This window comes from Astyanax mexicanus, chromosome 7 (assembly GCF_023375975.1).
Source record: "Astyanax mexicanus isolate ESR-SI-001 chromosome 7, AstMex3_surface, whole genome shotgun sequence".
In the NCBI taxonomy this organism is placed as follows: domain Eukaryota; kingdom Metazoa; phylum Chordata; class Actinopteri; order Characiformes; family Acestrorhamphidae; genus Astyanax; species Astyanax mexicanus.
Window position 1 is genome coordinate 15,244,929 of NC_064414.1, and position 13,275 is coordinate 15,258,203.

General features: G+C 39.4%; 1 protein-coding gene across 3 annotated transcripts in view; it reads right to left on the minus strand.

Moving 5' to 3' along the window:
* arfgef3 (ARFGEF family member 3) overlaps nt 1–13,252 on the minus strand; it is a 150,691-nt gene extending 137,439 nt beyond the window's left edge. For 2 of the 3 annotated variants that reach the window (XM_049481296.1, XM_049481297.1), the window contains exons 1-2: nt 12,693–13,252; nt 9,333–9,384 (exon numbers count right to left, since the gene is read on the minus strand). In XM_049481296.1, coding sequence (XP_049337253.1) covers nt 9,333–9,384; nt 12,693–12,777 — 137 coding nt within the window. In that variant the 5' untranslated portion in view covers nt 12,778–13,252. The remainder of the gene's footprint in view (nt 1–9,332; nt 9,385–12,692) is intronic. The other variant, XM_049481295.1, reaches the window with a different exon arrangement.
* Nucleotides 13,253–13,275: the final 23 nt, after the last annotated feature.

The following is a 13,275-nucleotide window of genomic DNA, read 5'->3' on the forward strand; positions in this document are numbered from 1 at the left end:
CAGCAGCTCGAAAAGAAGCGGTGGCTGACTTCACATGTATCGGAGGAAGCATGTGTTAGTCTTCACCCTCCTGGTGTGTTGAGGTATCACTGGTGATAGGGGGAGTCCTAATGAATGGGTTGGGTAATTGGCCGTGTAAATTGGGGAGAAAATGGGAAAAATTAGAAATAAAATTATAAAAAAAAAAAAAAAAGAATGGTTTGCTGTACAGAGTCTCTGATAAAAGTACAGAGAAATTGATAAAAGAACCTGAAATTGTTCAATTGGTGCTACCTGAAGTGTACAGAACTACCGTGATGAAAGCGGTTTTATTGGCCAAAGATGGCTCATGACATGGAACACTACATTAAAGGCTGTGAGGAATGTGTTGCTCGGAAAAGTCCAAGTCCACGTTCTGCTCCTTTACACCAGATAGTCAGTAGTGGTCCTATGGAGTTAGTTTGTATAGATTTTCTGTCTCTAGAGCCAGATAGCAAAGGAATGGCCAATATTTTAGTAGTCACTGACCACTTCAGCCGATATGCCCAAGCCTATGTAACCAAAGATCAGAAGGCACATACAGTTGCCAAAGTTCTAGTTGAGAAATACTTCGTCAACTATGGCTTACCTGCACGCATTCATTCTGACCAAGGTCGTGACTTTGAAAGTAGACTCATAAAGGAACTTCTGTTGATTATGGGAGTGAGGAAGTCTAGAACCAGCCCCTACCATCCGCAAGGAGAGCCACAACCGGAAAGCTTTAACCGGACATTGTTATCGATGCTGGGAACACTTCCCCCTGCCAAGAAAAGAGATTGGAGTCAATATGTTAGTCAGCTAGTGCATGCCTACAATTGCACTAAGAGTGATGTCACTGGCTACAGCCCTTACTTCTTAATGTTTGGAAGAGAAGCTCGTTTGCCAGTTGATGTGTGTTTTGGAACTTCCCCGGACGGTGGAAGTGATGTGACGTACACTCAGTATGTTAGCCGGCTGAGGCAGGATCTACACAAGGCCTACAAGCTCGCTTCACAGGCATCTGACCAAAGACACAACCGAAACAAAGCTTCATATGATAAGCTGGTCCGTCATCAAGTCCTGAATGAAGGAGACAGAGTGCTCGTTAAAAATCTTGGCCTACCCGGAAAGCACAAACTGCAGAGCCGGTGGAACCCAAAGCCCTATGTAGTCCTGACAAAAGTTTCCTGACATCCCTGTGTACAAGGTGAAGCCAGAGACTGGTATGGGTGGAATAAGGACTCTTCATAGAGACCACCTGTTGGCAATTGGACAGTGGGTACGGATGCCCTCTTCCTCGGATGCAGTGCCTTTCAATGCAAGCCCTCTGACACGCAGTAAGACAGCTAAACCTGTCCTGAGGTTGTCTAAAAGTGATTCTGATGAGAAGCAACAGAACTGCACAAGTTCTCAAACTGATGAATCCGATGAGGATGTTGAATTTCATTTTTCTCTGTCAAGAGAGAGGACAAGAGAACAAATCTCTCCTGTAGGGGACCCTACAGAGACAGAATCCTGTTTGATGGATGTTCCAAGCAAGGAAGAGATAAGTGAGGAAGACTTGGAGGAGAATTGTCCCATAGAGGATGAAACTTTTGTCAAGGTGCAAGACAAGAGAGAACAGATGATTACTATTGAGACACCCCCTAGCACTAGTGATCAGTGTGAAATAGCATTAGGCAAAAGAAAAGTAAAACCAGTTATAAGGCTAACTTATGACCAGCCAGGAAAGTGCACAGATCAGCCCATGACTATTATACATAGGGGCATAGTGATAAGGTTAGGTTAATGCACTGCTAGTCCTTAATGTTGGTAGGTCATAAAACGTTATGTTCAGTGTCTGTATGGGGACACTCAGACCATTTAAAGGGGGGAGGGTGTAGCCCAGGTTAAAAATAAGAGTTCATTTCATATATATATTTTTTGTGTTTAAAGAAAACTGTTGTAAAATTTGTAATACATGTTCCTGTATATTTTCTGTTTAATTAATCTGTTATATTCAGCTCTGAGAACTTTAGTCTCCAACTCTTTCTGAGCCTATAAGATTCTGTGGTCCGTTTTCTACCAGCCAATCAGCTTTGAGAGTGGGCGGGAGCAGTGAACCATGGGTTAGGTTGGGCTGCAGAGAAAGCAAGTCGAGAGGGAACTATAGAGAAGCAGAAGCGAGGAGTCAGAGAGACGTGAAAGGGATGAGAAAGTACACGAAAATAAGTGAAAAACATGCAGTAGTGTTTATTATTTTCGAGTCAGTAACTGTCGGAGAGTTATGTGAGTACATTCTGCTAAGTGGTTGTCGGACTGAGAACCAGTTTTGGATGTTATCACACTGTTTCTGAGTAGCAGGCTAGCTCAGGCTGCTAACTTTGCCCCTCGTGCTCTAACTTTATAGTGAACTGTATAGCAGGCTAACTCAGGCTGATAATTCTCTCTACGTGCTCCGCTCTCTAAACTGTGTAGCAGGCTAGCTCAGGCTGATAATTCTCTCTACGTGCTCCGCTCTCTGAACTGTGTAGCAGGCTAGCTCAGGCTGCTAATTCTAGTACTAAACCAGTGAAAATAGAGACTCTGAGTCGAGTAGCTCATTTAGCACACACTTCTCTACTGAATGCGTGAGCGTTGCCGTCCTGCTCCAACTGCTGACGGAACTTTCCAGTTAGTAACCAGCAAAGCAGAAGTCTCCACGGGCTGTAGTGGAGTTTGGAGTGCTTTTATTTCTGGCTCTTCGGAGTGAAGGGGCCATTTTATGTTTCCCGGCCATCAACGAAGATGTTATCAGCCGGAGTATCCATCGTGCGTAAAGTCGCGTAAATGAAAACTTACAGACTCAAGGCTGGAAAAGATGATCTATGATGCGGGCGGTGGCTTCAATCCTGTCCCATCACACGCTGGTGGTAGAAAGTGCTGGCTTCTTCTGGTATTTCAAAAAGCAGAGTTTCACCTCCGAACAGGACCTGAAGGCGAGCAGGATGTAACAGGCGAAATCGGATGTTTTTCTCATATAGCGCCTGCTTGACTTCTTTAAAAGCAGCGCGCTTCCGAACCAGCGCGGCACTCAAATCAGTGTAAATCCTTAATGCGGATCCTTTATAGGTCAGCTCGTGTTGCCTAGCCCAACGGAGGACTCACTCCCGTTCTTGAAATCGGTGAAAACACACGATAAATGGTCTCGGTGGTTTCCCGTGTGTTGGCTTTGGGCCAAGAGAGCGATGCGCTCGCTCCAGCTCCGGCGGTTTATCAAACACGTTTGCGCCCATAACCTCCACCAGCATATTGGATATGAAAGTTACTGGATTCTGACCACCTTCACTCCCTTCAGGTACGTTGATAATCCGTAGATTTGCTCTGCGAGATCTGTTTTCAAGGTCAAGTAGGGATGCGTTTTGAGCCTGAAGAGATTTGATGGTAGTTTCTGCGACGGTGAGCCGCTCAAAGTTTTCGCGCGCAATGGACTCCGCTGTAGTCAGTTGCTCTGGAAGGTGTTGACTGTCTCCCGTAATGCGTCTACTGACGCTTGCAATGGTTTCACTCAGTCATGGATGAGGACAGTCATGTCTTCCAGGAGTCCATGTCGTTGTTTAGCCAGTTCAGAAACTAGCTGGCTCATGGTGAGAGTTTCAGCGGGGTCTTTCTCCATATGCTGGCTCTTCGTGTCATGTGCTGAGGTAGCCGCCATTGTGGCTAGTTTGCTTGCGAGGCTGGTGTTGGACCGTGTTGCAGGCTGAACGCCCGGTTGTTTTTGCTTCGAGCCACTCATTACAGTCCAGGAGGTTCACTGACTGATTGCAACTAAATTTTTAATTCCAAGTAAAAGTAAGATTCGATGGAATAGCTGTTTAAAATAAAATTATCAGGAGAGCCCCGAACTCACGTCCGTCTTCTACATGGTCGAACCGGAAGTCCTTGACAGGCCTATTTAAACCAATAAATATTGTTGAAATATACTAGTATGTGTAATTTGTTTTCTCTTTCAGTTGTTGATGACATAAAACACTGACAGAAATACTAGGCTGCCCTAGCTGGATGTTTTTCCTCTTTGTCTCCAGCAGTGTTTCTGGAAATCTCTCCGTTCTAACTCAAAATCAGCTAAACCCACTAGAAAAAAACCTGAGCACGACCATACCAGGCTAGCAGGGAAAACACCCCCTCACAGTTTACACACACTCCATAACCAAGTCCTGTGGTCTCAGAAGGAAATTACTCTTTTTCTTGGTGTCATCAAAGCATTAAATTTAAGAATTACTATCGGAAAGTATTTGCTGGTATAATTGTACTGGCACATACAACACTGATGTTTAGTTTAAGTGGAACTGATGATAGATGGATAACCTAAATATTTTCCATAAATCATCTGTACAAAAACATTATTACTACACTTCTGTAAATTAATAATTGTTGCAATTAGTGCTGTGTAATATGACCTATTTCTTATTTAATAATATTAAATTACTCTCAACAAATAAAATCATGATCTTATATTTAATTATATTTCTAATTTTACCAAGAAACTTTGCAAGCTGTTAATTAAACATAAAATGAAAAGTAGTAACACATTTGCCAATATGAATCAAATCCCACCCTATAGTGTCTTAGAACAATATTTTTGAAATTACTTTTAATCAAAAATATTTTTTTTAAAGAAATATATATTTTTTGTACTTCTGTTTATTATTAGAATTATACACATTGAATTATATACAGACAGTGGTGTGAAAAAGTGTTTGCCTCCTTTCTGATTCCCTAATTTTTTTTGCATGTTTGTCACACTTAAATGTTTTGGAACAATAAACAAATTTAAATATTAGTCAAAGACAACACAGGTAAACACAAAATGTTATTTTTAAATGAAGGTGTTTATAATTAAGTGAGAAAAAAAATGATTGCCCTTAAACCTAATAGCTGGTTGGGCCACCCTTAGCAGCAACAACTGCAACCAAGCGTTTTTGATAACTTGAGTCTTTTACAGCATTGTGGAGCAGGCCCTGAAGCAGCAAAACAGCCCCAGACCATCACACTACCACCACCATGTTTTACTGTTGGTATAATGTTCTTTTTTTCTGGAATGCAGTGTTTCTTTTACTACAGATGTACTGGGACACGCACCTTCCAAAGAGTTCAACTTTTGTCTCATTGGTCCACAGAATGTTTTCCCAAAAGTCTTGGGGATCATCAAGACGTGTTCTGGAAAAGCTGAGACGAGCTTTAATGTTCTTTTTGCTCAACAGTGGTTTTCGTCTAGGAACTCTGCCATGTAGACCATTTTTGCAAGTGAGGCCTGCAGTTCTTTGAATGATGTTGTGGGGTCTTTTGTGACCTCTTGGATGAGTCATCGTTGCGCTCTTGCGGTAATTTTGGGTGACCAGCCACTCCTGGAAAGGTTCACCACTGTTCCATGTCTTTGCCATTCAGAGCACCGATGGGTTCATGTAGATAAAGGCAAAATGAGGAAGGTTTTTGCCAGGCAAGTTAATTGGATTAAAAGAGGAGCTGCTAAAATGTTTTTACAAACCAGCAAACAGGTACCTGAAGCTGCTGGTGCCTCTGGAGTCCCGCAAACCTCAAGATGTAGGATCCTCCAGAGGCTTGCTGTGGTGCATAAACCTATTCTTCTGCCCCCCCTAACCAGAGCTTACAAGCAGAAATGGCTGCAGTGGCCCAGACATACATGAAGAATAATTTCCAAACAGTCTTGTTCACTGATGAGTGTCGTCTAACACTGGATGCTCCAGATGGATGGAGTAGTGGATGGTTGGCGGATGGCCACCATGTCCCAACAAGGCTGCGACATCAGCAAGAAGGGGGCGGAGTCATGTTTTGGGCCGAATCATGGGGAGAGAGCTGGTATCCCATTTGGGGTCCCTGAAGGTGTGAAAATGACCTCAGCAAAATATATAGAGTTTCTGACTGACCACTTTCTTTCATAGTACAAAAAGAATAACCGTGCCTTCCACTGAAAAATTATCTTCATGTATGACAATGCATCATCTCATGCTGCAAAGAATACCCAGAGGGCGATTTCTCTTCTTTTTTGGCACCAGCGCGACCAGCTGTCTTTGTGTGGTTCAAGGCTGATATCCCTGTCTAAACCAATCAGACCAAGTAAAAGGAAGAACCACACTGTACAGGATGCAATTTGTTCCGTATTTCCCTAAATGTCCAATCCACATGTCTGTTACACAAACACACACACACACCAGCGCTGCTCTAAGCCCCGTGCATTTCAAAGCACACGTAAAATGTGTTGTCGAGTTTTTTGTGCTGAATAAATGCTAATTTATTTAATATACAGTAGTATTATTCAATATAAATATTACATATGGTTCTTTAAAGAAAAAATCAATCTAATGGATTAACAGATATAAATAAATAATAGAGTAATACAGTTAGCTAGCATTGGGCAGTCAGCTGCAATCCGGCGTTCGGAACTAACTCAAGTGAACTATAGCCATAATCCACATCAAATATCAAACAACAGATCCTACCCACTCAAACCAGCACTAAGAAATGAATCCGTTATTAAAAAACAGTGATTAATTTAGCTGGGAAATACAGTTAGCCGATTAGCCACTAGCCATCGCAGCTAATCCACCATCCACTACTTGTAATAATAAAAGTAATCAGATCAGCTTGTAGACTTGCACTTGTAAACACAAAAACAATAAAGAAAATCTAAATTTTCTTAATAATTGCATTTAATTTTAAGTGGTTTAAGCAGGGCTGTTAGATTACTGAAGTGCAACACATTTCAACTATTAATGAAAAAATGTCTTGTTACTCTTTAAGACGTATTTGAGTAACCGCTGACGTGTGACTTCTTCCCAAAGATTGTTTGTCATTTAAGTGAAGATTCTTTGTAATTTAAGTCATTTAAATGAGAGGAACTCATGGTGTGGCCACCATCTTCCCTTGACCTTAACCCTATAGAAAACCTTTGGAGTATTATCAAGCTAAAGATCTATGAGGGTGGAGGCAGTTCACATCAAAACAGCAGCCCTGGGAGGCTATTCTGAAAGCATGCACAGAAATTCAAGCACAAACTCTCCAAAAACTCACAAGTTCAGTGAATACAAGAATTGTGAAGGTGATATTAAAGAAGGGTTCCTATGTTAACATGTAACTTGGCCTGTTAGGATGTTTTCGATTGAAAGAGCTTTTGATTTCAGTGAATGTGAAATCTTCCTGATGCTGCAAATTCAACAAATTACCATTTTCAGTTCTTTACAACCTATAAAATGTTTTGAAACTGCTGTGCATAATAATTTGAAACAGTGCATTTTTGAAGAATATACTGTTATCATCGGGTTTGTTCAATAAAATTCGATTTGTACTCTTAACGGATGATGACTCATTATACTGACTGTCACTTGCATCGACCATTTAGGAAAATCAGGGAAAAATATAATTTGCATAATAATTTGGAACGCAGTGTATATTTGTACATTTACATTTGCTCCACTCTTTTACAAAAAACTCAGTAGCTTTAGGTCCTGTGTTTTTAATTTTGTATACTGAAAGCACTTCTTATCATGGTGTCCTTTTATTAAAAGAATGTAACTATACATTTCATAGAGATTTTGGGCAGAAGTTAATATAGACGTTAGATAACCCAAACCCTCCCAGTCTGTTAGCAGAACAAGACATTATCCAGATGCTGTTTTTATTGTCATTGTTGTGATTCATTGATTTCATCACTGGCCTCATGTGTAAAGCTGGTCAATTTACAATTTAGGACATGTGTTCTCACTGTGAACTACAAATGAACAGAAGTCACGTTAGACCAGTTAAACCTGTTCCTGCTTCTACTGCATATTCCCTCTGTTCTGCATATTCCACAGTTTTCTATGCTTTAAAGTCACTTAGTAAAGTACAGTAAGTGGTGGTATGATGTGTCTAATACACTGCTGGATATACATAATGATTGAATTATGTTCCATAGGGGGCTAAGGAACTTTAACAGGTAAACTCAATAAAGGATTGTTTATTAGCTGATCAGTTGCTCATTATAGCTCACAGTAAATCCTGCAATCCTAAATTAATAAACACAATAAAATAGTTATTGGCTGATCAGGGCAGGCTGAACAATTTTTTCTCAAACCATGATTTTCTATCTATCTAATTCCAATGTTAAGCTAACTAAGTCACAAGCTGTATTTTATTAAGCATACAGTGGGTGTGATCTTTGTGTTTGGATTTGGAGACGAGTCTTTTTAACCAGCTATCAGAAACACATCATCACAGTTTAGATGGTTAGCTCCGTTACCTTTCTTTTAGAAAAATCTCTGTATATACAGATTAGTTGGGGAAGACATTCACCCCACCAGCACACTGACTCTGTGCGGCACAAAATCAGCAAGCTGAATGGCTGTTTTTCCTGAGAGACGGAACTTTCCCTCTGAACTGGCTCCGTGATTGGCGTTAAGAAATTTCCCACACAGCGCTCAGTGGCCTGCCTCCTCATTAAATAGTACATTTAAGCTAAACGGGAACAATATCATTTTTGGTGGTGACCAATCCAATTTATAGTCTACAGCATGAGTCCAACAACTTTAATATCAATGTCTCTCCATCCTAGTACTGTGCCCTCCTGCTATTCTGAAAGGCATATTAATGAGCTCATTAGTTGATCAGGTGTACTGGGAGCAGAAAAATTATTTACTTCTAAATTAAAATATGTGATGGGAAGTGTCCCAATTTCCATCTTAACATATATAGAGAGAGACTGCATTGCGTGTCACACAGACAACAAAAAGGCTGTTTTTCATCAATATAGTCAACAGAGGGTTAGGGTTGTGCCATATCGTATTGTACGTGATATTGCAAACATTTTTGAATACCGTGAATGATATTATACCCTGAAATATTGTGCCATAACACTCACCCCTAAAGATCACATTAGGGTACTACTTTTTTGCTGTTTTAAGCAAAAGAAAAATTCACACATTTCTCACTTCCTATTAAATATCTACTAGAGACAGATTATATCTGTTTATTATTATCTGCTTATTTTACTTTAATTCTGGATAGATGGAGATATTTGGAGTGCATTATTATTTTTAGTATTATTACATTCTGAATCATTGACTTCTGTTACAAATATGCTAAAATTCTGGATTTTTTTTATATCTCAGTTAGAGTTGGGCAATATCACATCTTATACAGCGCCTATAGACAATTGATCCAACTTTGCAGAGCACTACATAACTTAGCAATGAGCTCAAAGGAGGAAACCTCATTGTTACACTGAATATTTAGCATATTTAAAAAAACAAATGTGTAGATACTGCAGTGCTAATTTTGCAGATAATGACACCCCCCCCCCCCGCCATCATATAACTTACCTCAGTTTAGATGGTGATGCTTTAATCGATTCATTTTGAGTCTCAAGTGTTTCTGTCAAAACACAAAATGAGGAAAATTAGAGCCGAAAGAAATGCATAAGTCTGAATCACTAGGAACTGTTTATTTAAGAAAGCCTGTGTCTGCGTAGTTACTCAGTAAAAAGGCTATGGCCCAAATATTTTTGTGTTTATTTATGTGTCAGTGTGAACAGCAAAAACCTTAATAAATATGATATTTTTAATCTGGACCACATTAACATTTTGTACTGAATTTTGGTACATTTCCGATATGCAGCAATGAGACTCAAGCTGAAGATAAAAAGGCAGTGAGTGTAAAGTAAATAGAAGTGAGTAGATGGTAAAACACAAGATAGCTGTGAATAAGGGTTTTAAGTGTTGGACTGATTTCTCAGTTCAAAAATATTAAAAGACTTGTGCAACAACTGCTCAGTGGCCAAACACAGGTATAACAAGTATAATTGTTATTGAAAATTTTTATAAATGTGATACATGTACATGAAAAAGTATTTCTTACAGGATCTGAAATCAACACTTGGTCAACGGTATACATTTAGGAAAAAAATATATACATTCAGCCCATGTAATATTTGATTAAATAACTCTTAGTAATGCACACAGACCTGACGCATTTGAAAGATATTAACATCAAGCTTTGGTCAGAATTCTGGTTGGAAATTTTACCACTCATATTGGCAAAATTGATAGAATTCAATTAAATCTGTTGGTTTCCAGTCACAGACTAAACATTTAAGAACCATCCACATATTTTTTATATGGATGACGTCAGTACGCTGGGAAAGCCATTCCAAAAGCTTATGGTTATCCTGTTTTCCTCAATTCCACAACCATTTTTCATGTTACTGTACTGATGGCTTTCCTGCTGGCTAAACAAAACTACTCTGTGCAAAGCATTAGAGCATGTAAGTCAGTAACGACCACAGGCAGAGTCAGACTGGCCTCAAACTTATTTGGTAGGTTCACACTCTTTTCCCAGCATCTTTCAGTACGCGATCTTTCACTACGCGATTGTGTGAGAGCTGAGTGATCCCTGATTTCCCTGTGAGCAGATTTTTTGTCGGCGATCCACAAAAAAACTGTCGGCAACTGAAAAACTGGGCTAGGAACCTGCCATAACACACCCCCATAACATAAGAGATGCGCAGAGCACAATCCGGGCAGTCTCTTTGGCCCAAAGGATACAACATACATGATTTGTACTCGTTAGATCACAGGACACTTTGCGTCAGTCTATTGAGTCATCCTCAGATGAGCTCAGGCTTAGAGAAGTCAGTAGTGTTTCTGGGTGTTGTTGATTTGTATGGCAGAGTTTTAACTTGCACTTGTAGATGGAGCAATGAACGATAGTTTTTCCGAACTGTTCCTGAGCCCATGTGGCAATATCCGTTACAGAATAATGTCAGTTTTTAGTGCAGTGCTGCCTGAGGGGTCGAAGGTTATGGGCATTTCTCCAGATTCTCTGATGATATTATGGACTGTAGATAAAAAAAATCTAAATTTCTAAATTCCTAAACCTAAATTCCTTGCAATTGCACGTTGAGAAATCTTGTTCTTAAACTGTTGGACTATTTGCTCGGTGTGGTGATATGTGAAAAATGCATACCAGAGAGGATATTTAAACCGTCCAACACAAATCTTGTTTTTGTAGTGTATTCAATTTAATATAGGTTGAAAAGGATTTGCAAATCATCATATTCTCTTTTAGAATATGATGAGAAGATGATGATTAGAATTGGGGTTGTACATTACCAGAAGTAAAATTGCAGTTTGTGGATTTTAGTACGAAACAAACTTTCACTAAATACATGTTGTTTATATAGTATATTTTTTGATCAGACTTGAAAATAAATTTGATGAGAGCACTGGCCGAGAGAGATTTAAGGATACAAGCCATGTCTATTGTAGGTTAGACACCCCTGACATAAACAATATAAAACCCAGCTGCAGTTTATTGCAAGGCAAAGATTATGGGTATTACCTCCTCTTATATTAGGTATTTAGTGATAAAACATCACTGGAGTGAAGTGCTAAAAGTTCCAAAATGTCTTTACACTTACCAAACGGGTATAAGCATTGTGCAAATGTTTTAAGAAAACATTGTAAAGAAAAAGCTTTTTATCCGGGCAGTAAGTGTTTATTAGCTGAGAAAACACTAGCATTGCAATACATATAAACAGCAATTTTACAAAAAGCTTTTACAGCACTGTTTTCCTTAAAATATCTCCTAATCTCTCCTCATCCAAGTTTAGTAGTGTTATTTCTAGTTCTCTACATATGAACACCTGGTTTGGTAAATCAAAACTTATTGATGTTAAATCTGCTGATGGAACTGAACATGAACATGCTGGCTGAGGTCATCCAGGAGAAATCTGAAACTACACTTTGTTTTTAGCTTGGCTCTGGTTACAACATACTTACCTAAAAATGAGAAATTCTTGTTACTTTTTACTGTATTTATGCTTATTTGCATTTGTTTAAACCATATGTGGTGCTTTTTTATAGGCAAAACACTCCTTTTGCTAAGATAAATTATTTTTTGTAATTTGCTTAGGTGCCTATAACGTTTGCACAGTACTGTATGTATATTTGTACGCACACCTTTTGTTTTAGAAAAACAAAAGCTGAAGTTGTGTACTATTTTTTTCTTTTACAGACTAACTCTACCCACCACAACTTAATGTGTGGAAGTAGCTTCCAGTGTTGTGTGATGTTCAGATAATGCTTCATCAGCAGTGCAATCTCTTTTCTGAATCTCTACACACCCATACTTTGATAAGTCAACAGTGAAATGTGACTTCTTCTTTGGCTTTTTTTTCCCTGTATGTAATCTGCATTTTAATAAAAAAAACAATTTATTATTTAAAAAAAAGTAAAATAATAATAATAATAATAATAATAATAATAATAATAATAATAATAATAATAATAATATACTATTATTATAGTTATTGATGTGCCTAATTCTTTGTTTGCAGACTTTTAAAAAGTGGTTTCATTTATCATGCGAAATCTCTTCTCAGTGATGCTGGTCCTCGTCCTTTAATGGTGCCTTGAGGAATACAGAAATATATTAAATTATCCGACACCTGAAACACATGTACTGATTGGATCGGGATATTTCTATTTTGCACTCATTTTAAAGTGAAGAAGAATCTAAGTTCTATTTATTTATGTAACATGTAGAATTTGACAGGTCACGTGGATATTCTATAATGTATTATCACATATTATAGCTACAGAGAGTCTGGGCTTTTAGGCAGAAACCTGTGGTTAGAGTATTTTGCTCGTTACACATCAGATTTTATCCCGGCTTAGACTTACCCAGGGCCGCGGTGCACGCATCCCGGATCGGTTTATACCGGTTCCCGGAGGCTTCTTTCTGGAGCTTTCGCAGAATTTCTTCCATTGTGCGACAGAGAGGTTATCAGCAGAGATATAACCGGTTAAATCCGCAGCTCTAGGCCTCCCGTTTGTCTATCAGCGCTTGCTGTTCCGCCTAATGACGCTAATGAGCCGCAGCCGCTTAAACCACTGCGGGAGACGGCCTCTATGCGCGGCGCATTTCACTAAAACATGGAGCGTATTCGGCACCGAGCGGAGAGAGTAAGTTAAATCAGTTTTCAGAACCGCTCCAGCATCTTCTACCGGAGAGACCGCGGGGAGGAAACTGCGGCTCTGGATCCGGCGGGGCGGAGCGAGTCTGCAAAAGGAAAGTTAGGACGTAAACAGCAAAATTAAAATAATAAAAATAGCGTTTGTGCAGAAACGTCCACACATGCAAACTGACAAAGCCCCATTCTGATACCTTTGCCTAAACAGTGGGATTTGCTGTTGCTACGCACTGTAGATCTCCAGCCCCACATGCCAACCAATTGCCTCTCTTCTCATTTACATTTAGTAACGG